This window comes from Vipera berus (genome assembly GCF_964194415.1).
Source record: "Vipera berus genome assembly, chromosome: 3".
NCBI classification, from domain to species: Eukaryota; Metazoa; Chordata; class Lepidosauria; order Squamata; family Viperidae; genus Vipera; species Vipera berus.
This window is the reverse complement of record NC_138204.1, coordinates 163,895,559-163,921,552: the sequence shown is the minus strand read 5'-3', so window position 1 is coordinate 163,921,552 and position 25,994 is coordinate 163,895,559. Positions and strand designations below refer to the sequence as shown.

The 25,994-nt window shown below is 40.1% G+C and overlaps 1 protein-coding gene across 2 annotated transcripts; it reads left to right on the top strand.

Annotated features, from left to right (window-relative positions):
- Positions 1 to 459: 459 nt before the first annotated feature.
- PRELID3A (PRELI domain containing 3A) lies at positions 460 to 25,674 on the top strand. Of its 2 annotated transcripts, none has more exons than XM_081325264.1 (6): positions 460 to 742; positions 10,694 to 10,862; positions 11,121 to 11,210; positions 11,656 to 11,726; positions 11,818 to 11,920; positions 21,561 to 25,673. In XM_081325264.1, exons 1-6 carry the CDS (start codon positions 711 to 713, stop codon positions 21,651 to 21,653), a joined length of 558 nt encoding a protein of 185 aa, XP_081181390.1. In that variant the 5' UTR covers positions 460 to 710; the 3' UTR covers positions 21,654 to 25,673. The 2 variants fall into 2 exon arrangements, with proteins under 2 accessions (XP_081181390.1, XP_081181391.1); XM_081325265.1 differs by having other exon boundaries at positions 724 to 944; positions 21,561 to 25,674.
- The last annotated feature ends 320 nt before the right edge of the window (positions 25,675 to 25,994 follow it).

Genomic DNA, 25,994 nt, shown 5'->3' with positions numbered 1-25,994 from the left:
CGAGGCAATCTTTAAAACTCCGCGCGCGGTCAGTCACGCAATGTAAGCCGCTAGTGCAGGGTAAGCAACCTCGGCTCTTTTATGACTCATGGACTTCAACTCCCAGAATTCCTGAGCCAGCTATCACGTTTATCCTTTTACGAAACTCTTTTGGGTATGAAGAACGTCCGTAAATATAATTCTAACCTTTACAGCTTTTAAAACTTATTATCTCTGCTTAGGCAACTTTTTGTTCTCGGCTTTGGGGATACTTTAGCTCAGGGGTAGGCAACCTCGGCTCTTTTATGACTCATGGACTTCAACTCCCAGAATTCCTGACTCAGGAATTCTGGGAGTTGAAGTCCATGAGTCATAAAAGAGCCGAGGTTGCCTGCCCCTGCGCTAGTGGGAAAAAAAGCCACCCGTTCACAGAGGCGGAGGCGTGGCCTAATAGCGTAGCAATGACGGCGTAAGCGCGTGCCGGCCGACAAGGTGAACTCCGCGTCTCTGGCTCAAGGGCGTTGCCGTCTTTCCTGCGCACTAGGTCCGCCTTATCCCGCCTTGCAAGAGCCGAGAGTGGTCGGCGCAGGAGGCGGTCTCTGCCCTACCTTGGTGACGCAGATGCTGACGTCACCGGCCACATTCCTGTCCTATTTCGCGGGAAGCTCCGCCTTTTCCTTCTGGGCCGAGAAGCCGGTGCCTTCCGCTACGCAGCCGTCGCTCTTTGCAGGATGAAGATCTGGAGCTCGGAACACGAATTCGGGTAAGGGAGGGGGGAAGAAATGGCGCTTTTCTTCGTTGGCCTGGCCTCGGCGGGGACGTCGCGAGAGATCTTAACCCGGATTCCTCTCTAGCCTACTCGGTGGGAGAGCTCCAGCTTTTTCTTAGCTTGCTGTCTTCCCGGGGTGCCTTGAATTCCCAAAGGGGAAAGGCTGAAGTGAAGTGGTTGCGTTCGTGAAATCAAGGTTTCTTTGCTTTTACGGCAGGGTGCTAAGCCGTAACCCACGATTTACAAACCATCCCGCCTGGATCCTGGGAAGGCTCACAGATACAAAGAGGCAGCCTCATTTTGAAGTAAGGTGTTGTGTGAACGCAGCCTGTTACCTCCCAACATATTCGGCAGCGCCAGGGCAACCCGTTTCCTACAAGATCTCTGCTTAATTGCTGTAACTTTGCCGATCTCACAGTCGTAATGCTGAAGACTTAAGTGAAAAGTGGGGAAAAGCTTTAAAAATTGCGGGAGTATCGGTGGTGGGTGTAGTAGAGGCACACTCATTTTGCTTTCCTTAAGGCATTAATTAATTCAGTACTTAGAGTAACTGGATCTTTTTCCCCCTTAGTAGTGTTTCCTTTCTGTCCTTATTGCAGGGCAAAGTAGTTCTTGACTTGCCCTCTAAGGGAAACTGGCCAAAGGACACTTCTGCTAGGATGCTGGAAGGTCATCAAGTTGGTGTTTTATTTGTGATCCATGTTGCGTAGCCCCTTGGTGGATGATCTTAAAACCCTCCCTTATCTGTTCTGAGGTTTTTAGAAGTAGTTTTTTTGATAACTGCAATTTGAATAAGCAGTTTGATTAAGTGACAAGTAAAACTAGTCCTAAATCTTCCTCTCTGGCCTCCACTGTTTTGACATTTTGAGTATGTTTTGGTTATGAAAAATCCAGAATTTGGATTTAAGTCAAGAGTTTTTCCTGATTTATGTTTCTCTTTATGTATACATGAGAAACATTTTGCTTTCTAAATCCATTTCTTTGTCATCTTTTTTTAGTGGAGAGTTAATCCTTTTGGAAACCAAATTAATATAAAACAGACTTTTAGCACTTCAAGGAAAGGCGGCTAAAAGTAAGAGGTAATGTTGTGATGTCTCCAGATATATACAGATATGGAGGAAATACATTCATGATCCAATCATCTTGGAATTTTCTAAGAGAATTTGGGACACTGTAAAAAGTTGTTTTCATTGCAATGGTCTGTTGGATAATTCTTGTTTTGCATGAACAGAAGTTATATTATTTTCTCTATAGCAAAATTATGTTTTTGCATAGAAATAACACATTAGAATTTTCATTTTCTCACTTATTTGATACACTTGTTTTACATTTAAAGGATTCAATGATTGTCTAGTCATTTTTAAGTTTTTAAGTAGCATTTGAATGAGCTTAACATAGTATCCTTCGAATATTCTAATTTTCAGGCTTCTAGAAACACCTGAAAAGGTGCTGCCACTTTAAGCAATCACATAGAAGGTAATGAATTGATCCCTTTAAACATTAACACCTTTTTAGATTCCCATGAAAGCCTAAAGAAAAAGGGGCTGCTTTAATAAATGACAGGGCGGTTCTGAAGCATTTATTATTATTATTTATTTTGAAGCATGAGGAGTCCAGTTAAGTATGCCACTCTCATCCTTGTGAATTTTTCCCCCTAAATGTTTAAGGACATCTGAATGTGAATTTACCCTTTATCACCTTTCTGTACAGATTAGATTGCATAAGTCTTAAGATTGCACATATTAGTGTGATGAAAATCTTGCAATCTTGTTACTCATTTCAGCAATTTTAAATTGCACTTTAATTCTGCAATACCTATAAAATGAGAGTATAAACCTGTGGCTGCAGCTTCCCTCTAAACTTTATAAAACCCTCTTCTAATTATATCAATATTCTGCTTTGAGCTGCTTTTTAATTAACATATGAAGTAATTCCTTGATGGAGGATCAATTTGTTTTAGAATGAAAATTGAAGATGGTGCTATTTATACTTAATATTTGTCAGTGCTCGTTCCACTAGAAATGGAAACAGCAGGTGATACTTTTTTAAGATATGCAAATTGTGGTGCAAAGGTAGTGGGTAATATGTGAGCAGTGGTAAAAAATGAATATTTGCCCCAATAAACAATGTGGCTGGCTGTGTGAATGTGCTTTTGCCTAATTTATTGTATAGAAATGAGTGTTGGCTATTTAAAAAGAAATATAAAAGTAACTTGGATGTTCATAGTAGAAATTGTCTATTTAAAACTCTGTAATAAAGCACACATGCTGTTGAATGAACATTAAATACAAAAATGAGCAAGCAGTATAAAAGAAGAATGATGAGGTGGCTTGGTCATAGAGAAAGGATGAGGATCAAATTGCAAAACCAGTACAGGAAGGGGAATACAAAGAACATTAGGGTTGCATGGAATTGATGAAATCTTCAAAAAGAGATCAATGAGGGATTTAGATTAAAAAGCTATTGTGTGAAATGACATATAGAAAAGATAGAAACCGGTGTTTCGTGTTCACATTTTTCCTGGTCTTTAAATCTTTTTGTTTATGTGTTACTCTTTTTCTAAGATTTGCATAACATAACTTGACAAAGAACTGCAGTATCGGTATGATGTATGTCAGTGAACCAACACCCCAGAATAGCTGTCATCTTGCCAAAGTTTACCAAAGGTTAAATCCCAAACTTGGGATAGTCAATTTGAGTGGGGTTATATTTATTTATTTTATTTATTTATTTAATTGAATTTCTATACCGCCCTTCTCCCGAAGGACTCAGGGCGGTGAACAGGGCGGTGAACAGTACAAAAGTTAAAAAGGATTACATTATTGCCCAAATTAAAACAATCAAAATATACAAAAAAACATTAAAACCCTAACATTCCCCCATCAGGCCAGGCCAGCTTGTTCGAATAAATGGGTCTTTAACCCACGCCGGAAGGAGCGAAGATCCGGTGCCATCCGGAGCTCAACCGGCAGTTGATTCCATAAGGCCGGGGCGCCCACAGAGAAGGCCCTCCCCCTGGGGGCCACCAGCCGGCATTCTCTGACCGGAGGCACCCTGAGGAGGCCCTCTCTGTGGGAACGCACAGGGCGGAGGGGAGTCGACGCCGGCAGCAGGTGGTCCCCGAGGTATTCCGGACCCATGCCATGTAAGGACTTAAAAACCATCACCAAGACCTTGAACCTCACCCGGAAGACAACTGGTAACCAATGCAGCTTGCGGAGCAAAGGTGTAACATGGGAGTACCGGGAAACTCCCAAGACAACTCTCGTGGCCGCATTCTGTACCAGTTGGAGCCTCCAAGTGGTCTTCAAGGGAAGCCCCATGTAAAGAGCATTGCAATAGTCAAGACGAGAGGTCACGAGCGCATGAGTGACCGTACACAAGGCATCCCGGTCCAGATAGGGCCGCAACTGACGCACCAGGCGAACCTGAGCGAAAGCCCCCCTAGTCACGGCTACTATGTGGTCTTCTAGGGTAAGCCGTGAATCTAGGAGGAGTCCCAAGTTGCGAGCCCTATCCACGGGGGGTAAAAACTCACCCCCCATAGAAAGCGATGGAACATTTTGAATGTCTCGGGATGCCGGAATGTACAGCCACTCAGTCTTGTCAGGGTTGAGCTGAAGTCTGTTCCTCCCCATCCAGACCCGAACCGCCTCCAGGCAACGGGACATCACAGCGAGGGCATCACTGGGGTGGTTTGGGGTCGAAATGAAAAGTTGGGTATCATCGGCATATTGATGATACCCAACTCCAAAACCACGAATGATCTCACCCAGCGGTTTCATGTAGATGTTGAACAGGAGAGGCGAGAGAACCGACCCCTGAGGAACTCCACAAACGAGAGACCTAGGGGTCGACCTCTGCCCCCCTGCCAACACCGACTGCGAGCGTCCCAGGAGATAGGAGGAGAACCACCGAAGAACCGTGCCTCCCACTCCCAATCCCCTGAGACGCCGCAGCAGGATACCATGGTCGATGGTATCGAAAGCCGCCGAGAGATCTAATAGGACTAGGACAGAGGAATATCCCCTGTCCCGGGCCCTCCAGAGATCATTCACCAGAGCGACCAATGCCGTCTCCGTGCTGTACCCGGGCCTGAAACCCGATTGGTACAGGTCTAGATAATCCGCTTCATCCAGGACCAGAGGGAGCTGATGCGCCACCACACTCTCAACAACCTTCGCAAGAAGGCGAAGGTTGGAGACTGGACGAAAGTTGTTTAGCACAGCTGGGTCCAAGGCAGGCTTCTTGAGGAGAGGTCTCACCACCGCCTCCTTCAAGACGGTGGGGAAATTACCCTCACTCAAAGAAGCAGATATAACTGCCTGGAACCAGCCTCGTGTCCTCTCCCTAGCTGCATAAACCAGCCAAGAAGGGCACGGGTCCAATAAACGTGGTGGAGCTCAACCTCCCCATAATCCTGTCCACTTCCTCAGGGGTCACAGAATCAAACTCCTCCCAGATAACGTTGACAAGACCGCCCGTGTCCTGATCGTCAGACTCTGCCCAGCTGGAGTCCAAACCGGCCCGAATCCGAGCGATTTTATCCGACAGATGTTGACCAAACTCCTCGGCACGACCCTGCAAGGGATCCTCCCTCACCTCCTGATTAAGGAGGGAGCGAGTCACCCTAAACAGGGCGGTCGGGCGATTATCTGCGGACGCGATGAGGGCAGAGAAGTAATTACACCTCGCCGCCCTCATCACTGCGAGATAAGACCTAATATAGGTTCTTAGTCGCAACCGGTCGGATTCGGATCGGCTGGACCTCCAGCAGCTCTCTAGGCCCCGTTTCCGACGCTTCATCTCCCGGAGCTCCACGGAGAACCATGGAGCTCGTTGGGATCTGCACCGGGTCAGGGGCCGCAAGGGTACAACTCGGTCAAGTGCCTCAGTGGCTGCCCTTTCCCAGGCTTCCACTAAGGCATCTGCCGAGTTGTGAGCAACGGAGACAGGTGGGGATCCCAGCGCTGCCTGGAACCCATCAGGGTCCATTAAGCGCCTAGGGTGGTACCATCTAATTGGTTCTGCAACCCCACGGCGGGGGGTGGCAAGACGGAAGACCAGCCGCAGGAGGTAGTGATCGGTCCATGACAGGGGCATAATAAATGGAGAGCCCCCACCAAGATCATCAAACCACCGTCTAGATAAAAAAACCAGGTCAAGGGTGTGGCCTCCCTCATGAGTTGGTTCAGAAATTACCTGCGTCAGGTCCATGGCCATCATGGAAGCCATGAACTCCCGAGCTAACTCAGATGACCCTCCCAGGGATGGTAGATTGAAGTCACCCAAAACTATAAGTTTGGGGAACTCAATCACCAACCCGGAGAGGACATCGAGTAGCTCAGGCAGGGCTGCCGCTGTGCGACTAGGCGAAACGTACACCAGCAGCAAGCCCAACTGCGCCCCCGGACCAAACCTCAAAAAGAGAGACTCACACCCGACTATCTGAGAAACGGTGGTCTCCCGCGGACATAAGGTCTCCCTAATAACTACCGCCACTCCCCCGCCCCTACCTTGAGCCCGAGGCCGGTGTAGCACTCGGAAACCTGGTGGGCAAAGATCGACCAAAGGGACCCCACCCTCTGGACCCAACCAGGTCTCGGTGATACAAGCCAGGTCCGCATGCTCACCCTCAACCAAATCCCGCACAAGAGGAGCCTTATTAATCACGGACCTGGCATTCAGATACACCAGCCGGAGCTCAGGAGGCTGCACATCCTCGCTCCTGGAACCTCGGGGAAGAAACAGAGGGTCGGAGCGCCTCACCGCTTGTAAATAGCGGAGACGGCCCTCCCAGTAACGATACGGCCCCCTGTCCATACGCCTGCTGCCATACCCCAATGTCGTGGGAATAGGTAGTCCCACGACCCGCTCCTGAGCCCCGAATGTAACCACACCCCGCTCCCCCCCTACGCAGTCAGACCCCGGCCTGGCCTGAACCACGGTTGTATGGCCACCCCCCATAGTCAGACAACCACTACCCCCCACCCCTCTCCCTAGCCCCATATTATGCTTATCTTGAGTGTTTAAAATTCACATCATTTGTCTGACATTTAGTATCAAACACTTAAGGTAAAGGTAAAGGTTCCCCCGCACATGCGTGCTAGTCGTTTCCGACTCTAGGGGCCAGTGCTCATCTCCGTTACAAAGCCGAAGAGCCAGCGCTTGTCCGAGGACGTCTCCGTGGTCATGTGGCCGGCATGACTAGACGACAAAGGCGCACGGAATGCTGTTACCTTCCCACCGTAGTGGTCCCTATTTTTCTACTTGCATTTTTACATGCTTTCGAACTGCTAGGTTGGCAGAAGCTTTCAGCAAAAGCTTCAATATATCTGGAAGTGACAGAAGATAAACCATATAGGTAGAGCTCACTTAAAGACAATGATTCAGACCAGAATTTCTATCAATAAGCAGTGAAGTTATAAGTATGATGTCACATGACCAGATTTCTTAGTGACAATCACAGCAGTTCCTATTGCTGTTGTTAAGTGAGGATCATGGTGAGGACCTAATGTGATTGGAACTTGTGACTTTTTGCCAGCTTCCAGCAAGCAAAGACAATGGGGAAGTTGGCAGGAAGTTGCAAATCTCCTTAGGTGGCTTTGCAAACAGGCCAGCAGGTGCTTGAAGACTTGGGAAGCAGGGGTGTATGTGTCCGTACTATGTTGTGGCGTGAGCCTGGCAAGGCTAGCATATGTGTGCGCAGCTCAACTGCAACCAAATAGGTGGCTGCCTACCTCCTTGGGCCCATGAGAGAAAGAACATTAGAAGTTATTTACCATAGTAACTTGCAACCTTCCATACTGGCTTCCCCATTGACTTTCTTATAGCAAGCCAGCAGAGAAGCATACAAATGGTTGATCACAGGATGCTGCAAACATCTTAAGTGTAAGCCAGTTGCCAAGCACCTGAATCATTGCCATGTGACTGTAGGAGTGTTGGGATGGCCACAAATATGAATTCTGGTCGTAAGTATCACTTGTTCAACACTGTCATAAGTTCAAATAGTTGCTGAACAAGTTATTGTTAACCAAGATCTACCTGTATGCATCCTAAAAAAATCCGTCAGCTCTTAAATTTGGACAGAAAGAATGGAATGTTCTGGCGTGAGAACTGAATGAGATTGTACTAATGATATGAATGGGTAAAGTTCTTGTTGCAATTATTTATCTGGTGTAAGTCTCAAGCTAAAAGATAAGTTTAATGTGATTTGAAATTGCCAGAGAACATTTTGAGCATTTTATTTTATTTTTATCCTGCTTGTGTTATTATTTATAAATAGTTCAAGGCGACAAACATACCTAAGACTCCTCCTTCCTCCTCCTATTTTCCCCACAATAGCATCCCACAACAATATAATAATAATAAACCTTTATTGTCAAAGTACAACATGTGTACATTGAGATTAGCTGAGCCTCCCCCCCCCCCGTGCTCTCTCCCCCCAACACACAGTGACAACAAACCCTCCATCCTACCACACCATGTGAACCAACTACACCACACACCGGCCTCCCAAGTCAATTCTGCATAAGTTCACAGAGATTATGTCCCATTTAAAAGCCTAACAGCCCACGGATAAAAGCTGTTTTTCATATATCCTATGAAATGAAGTGATTGGACTGAGAGAGTGACTGACCCAAAGTCATTCAGCCAGTTTTTCATGTCTAAGACAGGTCTAGAGTTCACAGTTTCCTGGTTCCTAGGCCAGCACCTTAACTACTAGACTACATGGGCTTTTTCCTTGTGTTGGAGGAAATATTATTGCTCCTATTAAATTAGGAATCAAAGTGATTGAAAATAGATCCAAATAGAATTTATTGGTAAGCCCAGATTATAGAAACCACTGGCCTCCTCACCAAGGAACTGCAGAAGAGCCCTGAACGAAGCATGATTATAGATGTTAGACATTTGGTTTGTTACCTACATAAGAAAGATTAAGAAAATATTGTAAATCACAGTAGAGATCCTTGCATAAGAATGCCTTTGAATATGATGTGGGTGAATAACCTTGCCCTAGTGCTCCAAAATTCCTTCACACTATTAAGAGTCCCTCTTGCTGTATACATTTTTAAAAAAACAATAGTGTTTTATATCTACATGGCTTGGGTCCGGGATATCTGAGGGAACACCTGCTGCCGGCATCAAGTTCCCTTCGTCCAGTGCGCTCCCACAGGGAGGGTCTTTTCAGGGTGCCACCGGTAAGAGATTGCCGGCGGACGACACCCAGGGATAGGGCCTTCTCAGTGGGGGCGCCTGCCCTTTGGAACCAGCTGCCAGTGGAGCTGAGGACTGCCCCCGACCTCCGTTCATTCCGCCGGGGCCTGAAGACCTGGCTCTTCGAGCTCTCTGGCCCAGGCTGAGGATTAATCTTATTTTAACTGGGGTTTTATTTATAAAGGGACAAATGTAATTTTTTTTAAACTTGTTTTTAACTTTTGTATCTTGGTTTTTAATTACCCTGTAAACCGCCCTGAGTCCTTCGGGAAAGGGCGGTATATAAATGTAATAAAATAAAATAAAATAAATCTGTATGCTTCCTCCTTTCACCTCATTGTGTTAACATTCTGAAGAATGACCGTTGTCTGGTTTCTGTTATGTTACTCCAGGGACACTGCACTAGCCCTCATTTCAAATTCTGTACAGTTTTAAATTATGGGTGAGCTGTTAATTAAAAGAATAAGTGAAGTATAAATGAATTAAACCTCCAGGCAAGTATTAATTATCGAGAGAATCTAACAGAACTTCAAGCTATGTATATTTTAGCATATGGGAATTGCAACAGAGCCCCTTTAAAAGAGAGATGTGGAACAAGTGATCCTATAGAAGAATGTTCTGTTCTTCTTTCAATTCGAATGATCTAAAGGTACTTCTAAAAATCAAAGTCCAACTTACATGTTCAGAATATACACGTGTTATGTGCCAACTTATATTCAACAGCCTGTGGCACACAGGGAACAAAGGTTGTGAGTTGTAGTTTGGTTTATCGTTGGATACTTCCAGACTTATCAGCAATAGTTTTCAAACTGATCTAGTTTCTTGAATAGGTTGCGCTGAATCATGATGCCTTTGTCAGATATTTCATTTATTCTTTGTGTAGTCAGTTTTCTGGAGCCATCAGAATTCAGCATAAGTAGAAAATATAAATAAATGCAGCTGTCTAGAAATTTAAAACTTCCAGAAATATGTAGGGGGGAAAACAGGGGGGAAAACAGACAAACTAACAGAAATGAGAGAATATTTCCAGATTATGTGGTCAAGTGGATGTGACACAAGACTAAAAACTACTTAGAAAATTCATAAGCGTATTTGAAACAGTTTCTAAATACATTGCTGGCACTGATTAACAGGGCTTTTTTAAAGACAATCTTAAATACAGGATTGAATTTATAATCTGAAAGATTTTTCCTTTGAGGACAGTAGGAACTAGATAGGAACTTGCTACAGAGAAAAATTGTCATTAATTTTTTAAATAAAAAAATTGCATTGTACTGTAAGAGTATGATGTTCTTGAAATGCTACGTATGCTCATGTTGAAAAAAATTCTGATAGAACTCTTCCACCTGAAGAATATAAAGTAAGTCAACATTAAAAGTACATTACACATGAAGATTTTATTCTTTAAAACAGCATTTTATTGTACTTTAACTTTATGTTTGGCTGCACTTGCCTTTTGGATTATGGATGTGGATGGCTGTTCACTTAAAAAATTGCATACCTATACTTTCTCCTAATTTTTTACTTTCAGCTGGTTAAAAATTAAACACAATATGGATGGGAAAAGTTGGGAAAATAATTAGAAAATCATGAGATTTGGATACTGATTTCTTTTGGGGCATTCTTTAACACAAATTAAATTAAAATAATTTTTACTTGCACTGAACCTTCTTTTTGAATGCTTAAAGATGTATATTGATTAATTCTGTTCTATTTCATTTTTCCCAGGCATCCATGGGATACTGTAATAAAAGCTGCAATGAGAAAATACCCCAATCCTATGAACCCATCTGTGGTAGGAGTTGATGTCCTGGACCGAAGCCTTGATAATCAAGGAAGATTACATAGTCATCGATTACTTAGTACTGAATGGGGTCTACCAAATATTGTAAAAGCTGTAAGTTATATTGTAAAAAACTAACAATAAACAAAAACAACCTGAATAGAAGTTATTCTATTATTCTTCCTAAATTATTACCCTCTTGGCTTCTTAATACAATTATCGCTTTTGACTTTGCATGATTCTAGTGATATTTAATATCATTTTGTTAAGAATTACAGTGCATGTTGAGGAATCATACTTTTAAAGATTTATATTGCATAATTTCTGCTCATGTGACTTGATTAATTCTCATTTTTCCTTCTTTTTTTCAAGATTTTGGGGACAAATAGAACTGTTACATATATTAAAGAACATTCTGTAGTTGATCCAGTGGAAAAGAAAATGATATTGAGCTCCACAAATGTAAGTAATGAAGTCTGTTGTTTATTGCTTGCAGGACAAGAGGCTTGTTGAATGCTTATTCTGGGTTTTTTTTATATACCATGTTTGAAGATTCTTTGAAAAATACAGTTACAAGATCAAAGTGGTAAACAAGAACAGAACACTAGATAATATTCAGTATCTCTGAAATAAACCTTAGGAAAGTCATGCTGGGAAATATAAGTTTAGAACAGGAAGGGCATCCTAAAAGAATCACAGTCAATTATTTTGCTTATACTGATACTTAAAATATGAGTTTTGAAACTCTTCAGGCTACTGCCCCCAACAACGGGTTTAAGATTTTAGCCTTCACCATTTTTAAAATGGTCCTTTTATTTAAGGTGTTGCAGAATCTAACTTGTAAGAGAGTTTTTCATTTAATATGCAAGAGTAAGTCAGAACTAATTTCTGTCTTTATTTTTCTAAGATAACACTTACAAATCTTGTATCAGTGGATGAACGATTAGTTTATACACCTCATCCTGAAAACCCTGAAAAGTAAGTTTAGATGTTCTGCTTGAACAAAAGCGTAATTTTGTCACTAAGAATCCTTTGTGGTCTTAACTTTTTAATTTTTTTCCTTCCCTAGGACTCTTCTAACTCAAGAAGCAATTATTACTGTAAAAGGTGTTAGTCTTAGTAGCTACTTGGAAACTTTAATGGCCAACACAATATCATCTAATGCTAGAAAGGTAGGCATATAAAATCTTTTTATTGCGTTCCTGTTGCTACCATGATGTCTTTTTAAGTCTTAACAAGTATATGTTGTCAATCCATTGGCTTTTGAGATAGATGGTTTCCAAGATGCCCTCAATTAAAAATCTTTTAACCAAATAAAAGAGTAGTCAAAATACAACACTATTTATTAGTTTTTTCAAGTATGATGCCATCTAGACATTTTGGATTATAATCCAATTTATCAATTGTCAGGGAGTGATGAGAGTTAAAACTGAACAAAAGTTTTGAAAATGTAGTGAATACCAAGGAAGATGACTGGGTGATAAATTGCCCATTCACAAGCCATCTGTGCTTCTGGCAACCTCTGTACTTCTTAAAATATTCAGACTTTTTTTTTAATTGCAGGGAGCATATTTATCAGAGAAGCTTTGACCTGCAGCTACATCCCATTTTATTTTTGAAAGGAAGTTATGGTATCCAGGGGATTCTTAGAAATAAAAATTATGTTTGAAATAAAAATAATGAGGCTGCTTCTGTGCCTTGCAATGTTGTAGCTTCTTTCTAATTTTATTTTTTAAACATTAAGAATGAGGTAAGAGGCTTGAGGATAGGCCAAAGAAATGTCTGAGGCATCTATTGGAATTCAAAGCCAACCCATCTGAAGATCACTAATTGCTGAATGGTAGGGAAACATTATATTAAACATTCAATATACTGTAATTTTTAAAAAGTAAGATTAAGAACAGGAAAATGACCAGTGGTATTTAGAGAACATTCTTAACTATTTAGGACTTGATTCAAAAATTCTAGTAGTAGTGCATATGTGCTGATGATTGGGAACAATGGGCTAGGTTTCCTTTTCGCATACATCTCTCTCTTTTCTCCCTCTTTCTCTTTGTGTGTGTGTGTGTGTGTGTGTTGATTAAAATGGATGTTTATAGCTAAAAGAGTAGAATGCATGTGGCTGTGGTATAATCACATATTCAGTTTGAATTTGAATTGGAAATGTGGCAGCTGGCCTCCTGAACATAGATCAAAGTGTAGTATTTCTTACTACTAATTAGCTTTCCCAGTGGGTTTCTGAAAGCACATAAAATTACAGAGGAAGCAGGCCAATAACCTGCTTGCCATTTTTACTCTCCAAAGTAGAAGAGAGGAGAAAGAATCTACCGTATTTTCTGGCGTATAAGATGACTTTTTAACCCATGAAAATCTTCTAAAAGTCGGGGGTCGTCTTATACGCCGGGTGTTAGGGTTAGGGGCAGTTTTATTGTCCGATGTTACAGGAAAAACCAGAGGCAACACCCCTCCACACTTACACACACGCAGGCAACCTCGGCAGCTCATTGATAGGGGGGGAGGCAGGGGGAGGGAATCACAAAATTGCTGTCCGTTGTCGAGCCCTACGGGCCCGACACTACGCAGGGGGTCTCATTCCAAAAACAAGCCCTGCTTCACTACTCACACACACACCCCCACTGCACATGGCTCACTCCATGACCCGGCGCTCCGACAAACAAGGGAGGAGGTCGCCCGTAATCAGTAAGCCCGACTATCAGCTGATCGTCGGTTCCTGGCTCTGCAAACCCGACAACCAGCTGCTTCACGGCGTTTGCACGTGCCTGCATCGCAGGGCTTTGCTGAGGACCCCGCAGGCACTCAGGAGAACAGCCCAGTCTGCCTTGCCGTACAGGGAGCCTGGGCACTACAAAACATGCTAGCTGTTCCCTTGCCTGCCAACGGACCTGTGCTGGGACTGCATGCTATAGCCTGCGCGCTGGAGGCAAGGGCCGGCTGTTTTCCGTCAGTGTCAGATGGACCGGAGCCGGGACTGCTGGAGGGCGGCCCTGGGACGTGTGGACGAGTCCGCTGGAGCCAGATACGGATGAGGGGGGGTAGTTGGTTGGAGAGGGATAGGCACACACTGGGAGCATGTTAGCGTTTTCACCTGGGTTAGGATAGAGGGGGTTTGGAGAAGAGTCACCCAGGATACTAACAGCAGCAAGGTTTACAACGCTGAAGTTGTCGAGAGTCGGAAGCATGTGGAGGTTAAAGAAACGCAGGCAGGCTCTGGATGCCGGAAGTGTACTTTGTACATTGCTAAGCACATTGATTTGTGCTTTATATTGTAAGCTGCCCTGAGTCTTCGGAGAAGGGCAGGATATAAATGGGATTTTTTTAAAAAAAAAAATGCGTACTACCGCTCGGATCGTCTTGGAGACAGGGAGGGCTGGGCAAGCAGGGAGGGAGAGCTGCCCCTCCCAATCCAAGCAGGCTTTGTATGCAGTGGGGTAGTCTTATATGGCGAGTATAGCCCAAACCCTATAATTTAACAGGAAAAGTAGGGGGTCGTCTTATACGCCGGAAAATACGGTACTCATATCTTTGGTTTACACTATAGGTAGCAACTGTTTAAGGCTGCAGTTACAATTGCATGATATGATGTGGGCACCCTCCTGAGGGAAATCTGGGAAACGGGAACTATTTACAAGTTATTTAAAATTAAAATGATCCAAATCTCATGGAACATGTGAGAAAAGTGTGCAAAAGCTAGTTTTGTTCAAGGTTACAGGCTTGTAGGGACCATCCAGTAGTACTTTGTTCCCAGCCCCTGATTTCTTTGTAAATGTTATTTGGCAACTGAATGTGGAAGTTGTTCCAACTGTTCCAGAGAGGGTGTTATTAGACAACTCTCATCCAGTGTATCTGAAATAGCCAGTGCTATTGCTTTCTAAATTCATTAAGGTATGAAAAACACGGCCTACTTTCTGTTATGACTGCATTCCATTGAGAACAGTCTGCTGCTTCAGGGCAAAACTGAAGTCAGGTAAGAGTTGGGCGGCCTCCTTTTTATTCTCTTTCCTTTTACAGATTAGTCAGATTGCAAATAACTGCTCTGTTTAGTGATAAGTGAAAAAAAAGTTGCAAAACAATTACTTTAAATCAGGCATGTCAGACTCACAACGTCACGTGACGTTGCGTGACGTATCGCGATTTTTTCTCCATTGCTGGCAATGGGGAGGGCGCGGTTTCATCGTGATGCATCCAGCCCACGGGCTGGCAGTTTGACACGCCTGCTTGAAATGATTGATGCTGCCTTTAAAATAAGGTGTAATACAGTCCATACGTTTGAGCCATTGATGGTAAACCTGTCTCCTCCAGCTGTTGCTGGGCTCCATTGGGTTTGATGGTTTAATCTTCTGGAAATGAAGGTTTTGCAGTATGTGTAGGGTATATGTTTCCCATTCTGTGTTAGTGAGTAAGAGAAAGCTAGAATCATAAGCATGTCATCTGTTTCGATAATTTCAAATAATAAATATGGAGACTAGTCAATGGCATTTTCATGTAAGTTGTCAAGTCTGACAATTGGCAAGTCCCTTTTTTCCCTGTGACTCAGTTTGTCCTAACTGCACCACTAAATGAATGTTATGAAATGTAACTTTGAGGTGTAATTCTTATGTGGTTTAGAATTTAATTGGAAATGAGTGGCCTTGGTGGAGCAGTGGGCTAATGCCTCCTTAAGTAACACCAGCTGCCTGCCATTAGTGCATGTTCGCATCCCACCAGGCTCAAGGTTGACTCAGCCTTCCATCCTTCCGAGGTAGGTAAAATGAGGACCCAGATTGTTGGGGGCAATAAGCTGACTTTGTAAAAATGCCGCTTGAGATGGGGCCGAAAGCCCTAATAAGCAGGCATATACATAGAATGAAGGCTATTGCTAAGCACATTTGATTTGTGCTTAGATTGTAAGCCGCCCTGAGTCTTCGGAGAAGGGCGGGATATAAATGGGATTAAAATAAATAAAAATAAATAAATAAAATGTCAATTAAGTAGCTCACTCCTATAAAGACTATTTTTGGAAACACATGTATGTATGTATGTATGTATGTACCTGTGTATATGTATATATGTATACTAGATGAGATGAGATGCTGTTCATAGATTTTTGGGGAATGTGATAAGCAATCATTTTTACATTTTCCTGCCTTTTTATACAATTGTCAATGTATTGCTTGTCCTAGTCATTTGCCTGCAGTTGATTCTTCTTTTCTGTTCTAATGCTGGTACCACTAAACAGTTAGTGTGGCTCTGTATTTTTCACCCATTCAGCTGCGGTCACTTTAATTTTGTAACCAAGTGTCTAGATGGCAGTTATTTTTTTAAGAATTTGGTAACATGTAATCTTAAGTAGAGGTTAAAACCAAACTAGCAACAATACATGCACTTAGTTGACTCCTCAGTATTAGTATGATGGGATGCATGTTTATATGCTGTCAAAATCCCACTTTGCTATACATAGAAACTTTCTTGGGGTACTCTTGCTTGCTGTATCTATGCAATTAAAATGTTTAATTTTTCTGGAAGCTCTTACATTGTAGGGTTGATGATGGAATAATTGTTTGCTGCAAGTTGTACATTTTTTCTGTGTTACTCCAGGGGTGGGATGCTCTTGAATGGACAATTCAACATTCTGAAAATGTTCTAAGCTAGCAGTCTTTCTACAGCTGCATTTTGTACTAACTAGTGGTAATGTCAGTATTTGTTACCTTGGTATAGCATTTCAGCTTCTAGCAAGTACATGCATGTTGTTGTGATGTACCTTTAAAAAGCTGCATGCTTTTATATGTATATACACACATTGCACATAGAGGAACAGTGCCCTTAATTAGGAATCAGGGCTCGTTTGGTATCTAAATATTTTGTCATAGGAAGGTTTTTAATTCAGGGGAATCAATTTAGTGTTATTTTTATATTTTGTTATTGCTTTTTGTATAAAAAGAATATTATTAGAACACTGGAGGGATTTTTTTCCTAACATTTCTGTGCTGAATTGGTCAAAGAGCTCTATTGTAACAGTACATGTCAAATCAGATTGATTATGTGTTCAGGTCTGAGCATTGCGAGACTAGATGTGAAATAACTGTTCAATGAAGAGTTACCTTCAATTCCTTGGTTGCTTAACATGTACTACTTGAGGGCAATACTGGTTTCAGTTGACTCTGCAGTATATTTCTGTAGAAATATGATGCCAACGGCATTTAGTTAATTGATTGATTATGTGCCAAGAAGTCATTATCAACTTGTAGCAACCACATAGATTTTTCTGCATCATGATACATGCATTGTAATACAGCTTGTGCTAAAAGCTGTATAAATACAAGCAGTGTACTCTTATCAGCTAAGTATATAGATCCCAGCTGCTATCCAAAACCACCTCATGAGGGGGCAGCCAATTCTCAGGTTATTTACATCTCATGCCTTGCCTTTCTTGACAGTGCAGTGAAGAAAGTAGCAAACTGCATACATGTCATGATATATCTAAGTCAGACCATATATACTATATTTACCCCATAGAAAGACAAGAATCATTGCTACTTGCCTGATGAATGTAAGTCTTTTGTGATATCTGCTACCGGGGACGACTTCCCATCGCCCAGTGCGCTCACACAGAGAGGGCCTCCTCAGGGTGCCGTCGGCCAGACAATGTTGGCTGGTGACCCCCAGGGGGAGGGCCTTCTCTGTGGGAGCACCAGCCCTTTGGAACCAACTCCCCCTTGAGCTTCGGATGGCCCCAGACCTCCGGTCCTTTCGCCGCGACCTCAAAACTTTTTTCTTCCATCAGGCTGACTTGGATTGATGATGGGGTTTTTAAATATGTTTTAATTTTTAACTGTGTAGTCAATTTATTTTGGGGCTGTTATTTAATTTTTTTTAATTTTTGTATTGTTGTTTTTTATTGTTGTTAGCCGCCCTGAGTCCTTCGGGAGATAGGGCGGCATATAAGTCCCAAAAATAAATAAATAAATAAATAAATAAATGGACCATCTCTCTTTTCTTCCCTTCACAAACAGTTGCTCCTTCCTTGACCTCATCTCGGTCTTCCTTCCTTCCTTCCTTCCTTCCTTCCTTCCTTCCTTCCTTCCTTCCTTCCTTCCTTCCTTTTTAATATGATTCTTCATCTGGAGAGTTATTTATGTGACAGAATGTTTGGTATATGCCAGAGGTGTCAAACTGCCGACCCGCGGGCCGGATGCGTCACCAGGAAACTGCACCCACCCCATTGCTGGCAATGGAGAAAAAGCTCTGATATATTGTGTGACGTCGCAAGTTTGACATGTCTGATATATGCAGATGAATTTGTTTTACAGTCTATTAATTTTAGGAAGTTACTCATTCAGTAGTCCCAGTTTTGTCTATTTCTGGAATGTGATTTTTTTTTGTCCATCACATATTCAAGCCTATAAAATACTCATATTTATTGGCAATGTGGAAAATTTCCAGCTGGTGAGTTAACCTGGTTTAAATGTAAACCCTAGGCACAAAATTTTGTCCAGAGTTATATTTTTCTATCTATTTATTTTGAAAATTGGTAGCCTTGGGGAACCTTGTCTTCAGTTCAGGATTGTCTTCCTTTGGGTAAATGCAGTAGATATTATTAGCTTCATTGTTTACAGATACATAACTGCTTTTGTGCTTTTTAAATGAGCTACGGAACCTTTTGGCTCCATTCACATCTAGTTCAAGCTAAAGTGATTAGCGTATTCTTCAGATTAAAAGTGCTCTTTCTCTTTTTCATTCTCCTTTACATATAAGGAGAAATTTCTAGTTATAATTTATAATTATGCTTGTATCTAGATTGAAAACAATGAATGACATAAACAACCAGTTGCTTTTCATTGGAATGTGATGAATTGCAGCTCATTAACTGGGATGTTATTTGAATTTGTACTAATAATGTCATTATATTTCACATAATAAAAGTGTTGATTTTGTTTTTCTCCAATTGAATAACTTGTTTCCAAAGGTACATTTTTAGCTTCTGATAAAACTGTCAGCTAGCTATAGAAAATAAATTTAGATAGGGTCTTTTTTACATTTTTCTATCAATCTTGGAACAGAATAGTTTAATTTCTGTGCTTAATATCCTAATTTACAGGTAATTAAAATTTATATAAAGATGGTGCAATATATTTAAATACTCTGATTTTTGGAGTGTGTGTATATAGTATGAACATAGTACATGGTCACCATATCCTCTTAGTTGCCCTTAAATTAAAAACCATTAACATTGTGTCAATTTTGTACTACTATCATATGCATAAATATGTTAAATGTGCATGTCTATTGGCAAATCTGCTTGCTTACAGTGTATGTTAATACACCATTTGAAGTACATTGCAAACTAATTCTTTGTCAGGACTGCTCTATCCATAAGTAAGTGTATTAAAAGTAATCTAATTTATGTGTTTCCTTCAACTGCTATAAATGAATGAGTAACTGTTCATTGCAACATAAACTTGGGAATTCAGACATTTTCTTATTTATCAGTGTAATTGGAATTTGGTTAAATCAAATTATTTCACTTCCTAGAATTTATTTAACTGTAAACCTATGCACATTTATATAACTGTATACCCCCAAATTTTATTTAACCTGGAATTTTGTTGACATAGGTGTCAGATTTGAAGTAATGTTTAAGATTTCTGAAAATTGATATATTGCAAGTATCTTGCACTGTAAGAATGCAACAGTTCACGCTGTTTTACAATAAACCAGTGAATGTCTTCTTCAAGCATGTTATTTTTCTATGTTGGTAATTTTCTTTTTTTAGATTTTTATTTAGAAGATTTAAAAGTAAAACTGAACTGTGTAATTTGCAATACGGAAGCATGTTCAGATAGTAGTTTAAAGATGGTTGATTTAAAATGAAAAATGTTGAAATGTTTGCTGGCTTCAAAAAATATTGAAATATTAATAATGAATATAGTGTGCAAAAATGTGAAACTACCTGTGAAAATATATCTCTGGATGTTCTTTAATAGTTACACAATTTGTGGCATATTCTACCATAAAGGCTTTTTAAAGAGATAAGTGCTGAATTTAGATAATAACCTCACCCTAGATTCTTTTTGGAAAAGTCATGGCAGCTATGTTGTCAGAAATTTAGGATCAATTATACTGTTGCAGGCCTAAAGTTGAAGTATGAATTCTTAAGGCTCAGCCTCAGATCTCCTATATTTAATGGTGCATTTTTCCTCACTTCATAATTAAACTTCTATTAAGAAGTCACATTTTTGCAATTTAGGAACAATACATGCAAATACAGTAGTACAATAACCTAGCAGATGAATATAGAGTAAGCACCATCTGATTATTTTTTTTTAATAAAAGTTAAATTCCTGATTTGAGTCATATGTTTTGTAGTCATCGTAATAAGTAAGTGAGGAATGGGTAAGCAGTTACGGTAGTTTTGATCAAGTTTTCTGTTCCTACCTAACATGTTTTTACAGAACTATAGTAAACCTGGTAGCTGGAGTCCGTGTAGGTAGAACGTAGTTGATCTTGATTACATTCAAAAAAGGAGTAGGTAGGGTTGGATATGGTTAGCACTTGATGAGAAATTGTTGCCAGGGAAGTAGCTAATTCAATGTGTGTACTTGTGGCATGGATATTACTTCACGTTGATGAGATTTTAGGTGTAGGTGTAGCTCTCTGAGGGATTTGATTCTAAGTATTTATGATACTTTAAAAAATCTGAAATTTTATTGAACATAATTGGCAATTATTCACATTCTGTAAATTTATCTAAGTGGCAATAAATAACCACCTGGAAGACATTTTGAGGTAGAAGTAACACTCTAGTTGAGCTATGTATAATCTACCTAAGTGCCTTCAAAACAGGCTGATGTACAAATATTTACTTTAACTTCAAAGATCAAAATATTAGTAAAATAGCAACAGCTATATATGAATGTTCAATAGTCATTTGTTAGGTAGGATTTTAATTTCTTCAGTTAAAAACTTTAGACGAAATTTATTTTAGCAACTCAGGGGCTATGAACATGTTGAAAAGTTCTAGAATCAGAGCCCATTACCATGATTTGTAATGTCTTTTTTAATCTTTGGTGTTAGGGAATTTCCCAAAGTTGGAAATAGTTAGCAAGAGATATTTTTCTTGAGGTCTGAGAGGTGACAAACTACCTTTGGAGATAACCTCAAGGACTGTAGAATTCTTATGTAGTATTATTTTCTAGCACTAACCCTTGAAGTATTATTTCAATTCCAGAATGGAGAAATCAGGGCAATGAATTTTCTCATTCAGAAAAAGCAAAAAAAAAGATACTCAGGTGTATTTTCTTTGTTGAGATGCAATGTGGTAATGGAGAGTGCAATAATTCCAGTATTCTTAGTATTGTGGCTTGTGAAAACGTTTCACAACTTTTTGACTAGAATTTGGGTCATTGATGTGTTCTGGGAATATTTGTAAATCAAATCTGTCTTTAGCAGTCTTCTAGAAATGTTGGAAACTTTGTAATTGATTTGCTGGATTGAGAAATCAATTCATTGCATTATGCATTAGAATTAGCATGCAATCTTGTACTTAGGTTGGCAAGAGTATTGTTTACAGAAAAAAATGTGTCATTAGGTTAAAAATTAAAGACTTTCAAAACAAATTAAAATTAAGGCTGTTCTTAAAGGAAGGGGGTCCAAGAAATAACAGAGAGTTTCAGTAGCTTTTATAGTGCTTTTTCATCATGTAGGCAGAAACAAATTACTTTGCTTTTGGAACTTGTTGGATTCTGACAGAGGAAAGTTTTACATGCTTAGCATTGTTTCCAGTCAGTCAAATAACCTTTTCTTTTTCCATTACAGGGGCGTGAAGCTTTAGAATGGGTGATTGGTGAACTGACTTCAACACGAGACAGTATGAAATCAACAATGGCAGCTGCTTCGATGGAAAACTGATGAACTGTCACAATCTTTATTTTTCCATTGAATTTTTTTGTTATTGTTGTTGCTGAGGCAAATACTCCTTACTTTTTTGAAATTCATATATAGGCAGGCAGGCAGAGAGAATGAGAGAGTCTGTTAATTTATAATCAGTTTTACAGGACACTTTTTTTCTAAACATTGAAGCATTTTGGGGACCCACTGTATTATAATTAAGCTTATTTTTATGTTTTTATAAGGATTCAAGATATAGTTAACTAATTCCCTGCAAGACAGTGACTTCAAATTCAAGCTATTTACATGGATTTCAAACTAAAAAAATGACTGAAGATTAGTCTACATAAATACCAAGAGCTATGCGAATACACTTTTGAATGTGCTGCTCTTTTTGCTGCTTGAATCTTAGCATTTATTTTGTTAAGTACAGTTGTAGTTCTTTGGTGAAGTACATAGGTACCAAAAATGTGGAGAGTCTGTCAACCTGTAGTAACTATTTATTTGAGGCGTGCGGGTGGAAGGTCAGTCCAAAATAGCATTTTTCAAACTTGAACAACTTTAAGATGTGTAGACTTTAACTCCCAGAATTCTGGGAGTTGAAGTCCATAGACCTTAAAGTTACCAAGTCGATCCAGAAGAGATATAGAGGCATGCTCTGATTAATTTCCTTAATTTTGCAGCATGGCCTTGTTATTTTAAAAAAGCCTGTGTGGGAATATACCAAGTATTGCTCCTTGGCAAGTTACATTGTTGGTTGCAGGTTTCTGTGGTATTATTTTTGCACTGTTTGTAGAAGCTGAATAAGAAATGCCAACATTTTACCTCTTTATTTATAATCAAAGCACTGCTAAAAACAAGGGGAGCAGATACTTTGCTAGAAGATATTAATCTGAATATTTTCTTGCCAGCTGATATTTAGTGCATAATTTATTTTGAAATGGATTTCTTCTAATCATTTGTGAAAAGTCAACTATTACCTCAGAGTGAAATACTAGAAATAAAAAGCTGGTAGAAATATGTTCATACATTTAGGATAACTTGCTTAGCTCATTATTTCACATCAGGGATTAGAAGGCTGCAAAAAGATTCTATACCAGCCTGTATTTCACATCCTGCTTTGAGAATTGGGTTTATCATGTCCGTAGAACTGCATCTTTCACATGTTGTGAAACTCAGATTACTCTTCTTTGGAACCAACATAAAGTTAGTTCAAATATTGGTTCCGAATTTCAAAATTCAGTGGAATGTTCTTTCTAATACAAATTAGAAATAGTTTTATTAATGAAGACAAACTTTTAAGTTATTGCAGGAGTCTGTAACTGTATCTCAGAGAGGATGCAGTAGAAATTAGCTTGAATATTACAAAGAAGCTTCCATTAAATATGATTACTTTTTAGCCATTTTTAGCTACGTTTTGTTTGCATATCATTACATTTCATATAAATTTTGTTTTTCTACGTAATTCACTAAGGAGTGAAAACCTGCTTTGTGATATTTTCTCTAGAAATTGGAAGCAGGAAACATTTTAAATCGATAGTATATCTGAGTAATTGAATAATTTCAAAGTTTTAAAAAGGGAAGATGTAAGGCACAGAATTGTTTTACAGGTGAAACTTGAAAAATTAGAATATCGTGCAAAAGTTAATTTATTTCAGTAATGCAACTTAAAAGGGGAAACTAATATATGAGATAGACTCATTACATGCAAAGCAAGATAGTTCAAGCCGTGATTTGTCATAATTGTGATGATTATGGCGTACAGCTCATGAAAACCCCAAATCCACAATCTCAGAAAATTAGAATATTACATGCAATCAATAAAACAAGGAGTGTACATAGAACAATATCAGACCTCTGAAAAGTATAAGCATGCATATGTACTCAGTACTTGGTTTGGGCCCCTTTTGCAGCAATTAGTGCCTCAATGCGGCGTGGCATGGAAGCTATCAGCCTGTGGCAATGCCCCATAGATTCTCTATGGGGTTCAGGTCAGGCGAGTTTACTGGCCAATCAAGCACAGTAATCCCATAGTCATTGAACCAGGTTTTGGTGCTTTTGGCAGTGTGGGCAGGTGCCAGGTCCTGCTGGAAAATGAAGTCAGCATCCCCATAAAGCTCATCTGTGGAAGGAAGCATGAAGTGCTCCAAAATCTCCTGTTAGACGGCTGCGTTGACCCTGGACTTAATGAAGCACAGTGGTCCAACACCAGCAGATGACATGGCTCCCCAAATCAACACAGACTGTGGAAACTTCACACTGGACTTCAAGCATCTTGCAGTGTGTGCCTCTCCATTCTTCCTCCAGACTCTGGGTCCTTGGTTTCCAAATGAGATGCAAAAGCTGCTCTCATCAGAAAAGAGGACTTTGGACCACTGAGCAACAGACCAGGTCTGTTTTTCTTTAGCCCAGGTAAGACGCTTCTGATGTTTGTTGTTCAGGAGCGGCTTGACAAGAGGAATACGACATTTGAAGCCCATGTCCAGGATCCGTCTGTGTGTGGTGGCTCTTGATGCACTGACTCCAGCCTCAGTCCATTCCTTGTGAAAGTCCCCAACACTTTTGAATGGCCTTTTCCTGACAATCCTCTCCAGGCTGCGGTCATCCCTGCTGCTTGTGCACCTTTTTTCCCCACACTTTTCCCTTCCACATAACTTTCTATTAATGTGCTTTGATACAGCACTTTGGGAACATCCAACTTCTTTTGCAATTACCTTTTGAGGCTTTCCCTCCTTATGGAGGGTGTCAATGATGGTTTTCTGCACAACTGTCAGGTCAGCAGTTTTCCCCATGATGGTGATTCCTACTGAACCAGACTGAGAGACCATTTAAAGGCTCAGGAACCCTTTGCAGGTGTTATGGCTTAATTAGCTGATTAGAGTGGGACACTTTGAACCTAGAATATTGCACCTTTTCACAATATTCTAATTTTCTGAGATTGTGGATTTGGGGTTTTCATGAGCTGTAAGCCATAATCATCACAATTATGACAAATCAGGGCTTGAACTATCTTGCTTTGCATGTAATGAGTCTGTCTCATATATTAGTTTCCCCTTTTAAGTTGCATTACTGAAATAAATGAACTTTTGCATGATATTCTAATTTTTCGAGTTTCACCTGTATTTCCAGAGTTGCTTCAGAGAAACACAAACTGAAGAGGGCCTTTACTAGGCAAACTACAATCCTATTCCCTATCCGTATCCCTGCTAAATTCTTTCTGTTGCCAAGGCTTTTCTAGTCTTTAGATTATCTATACCACCATTTTGCATTTACATTCATTTGTTGGCATTACAATATAATTGAGAGGGAAGCAACACTAATGGCAGGAATAATTTTTTATGTATGAATGAGACCAACAGGGTCTGTTGTGTCAAAATACGCAAGATAGCGGATGAAGCATTGCTGTCTTACTGATTTGCATGTTTCCTATGAACAAAGCCTTTCACTAAGAGAAAGGAAAAGCAAAATATTACTGACATCCACTTCCAGCAACTAATATGACTACATGCAGGTGTCTTTCAGAGTTCATTATCTGCCAATGTTATCTGCATGTTCAAATGTTTGGTTCATACTGTCCATGAATCCATCTGGTCCTTAAATGGTCTTGTAACCTCTTCCTTATTTGCATGTGTTTTTTGTTTGCATTTAAAAAATCCTCAGTGTAAATGAAGACAAAACTATGTATCTTGAAAAGATGTAGAAGTAGTATTTGGAATAGATGAAACTGTTTATGCCATGACCAGAGACATCTCTGCAAATTTTATTTTCTACCTGATTGACTATTAAAATATAAAAATATTATCTTCCCTGATAATGGGGTCCAGTTCCTAGAATAAAGAATTCTTGATTTTAATAATAAGCAGACTGATTATTGGAAAACATTTAGTTTTATGTTTTGGGCAGTAATATCAAAATCTCTGGTGTATGTTCTTTTAGTTAATGTAGAAAACTGCCATGATTGATGAAAGGCAGCAACAACTCTTCAAATAACATTACTGAAGTGAGGGGAAACATTGAGAAACTCTGTTCTAGATCTTCATTATTTTGTGATTTGATTGTGAGCTCTACTAAGTGACAAATCATTTGATCTCAAGTTAAATCCCATAGATTTCTGAAATTATAAATTAATATGACCCACTTAAAGATGGCAAAAAAGTATTTTTTTTTCTTTAGGAAAGCAGTCTGTTTTTAGGTCAGTTGTTGAACAGGATAACCATATAATAATGCTGAGTCCTAAAAAACAGAAAATCACTAGCAAGGGTAGCAAATGTTCTAGATTCTAGAATGAACCACTAAACTCAAGAGTAGTTAGGAGTGCATATTCCTTAATTTTGTGTGTCCTACAGTGTGAAACATAAACCA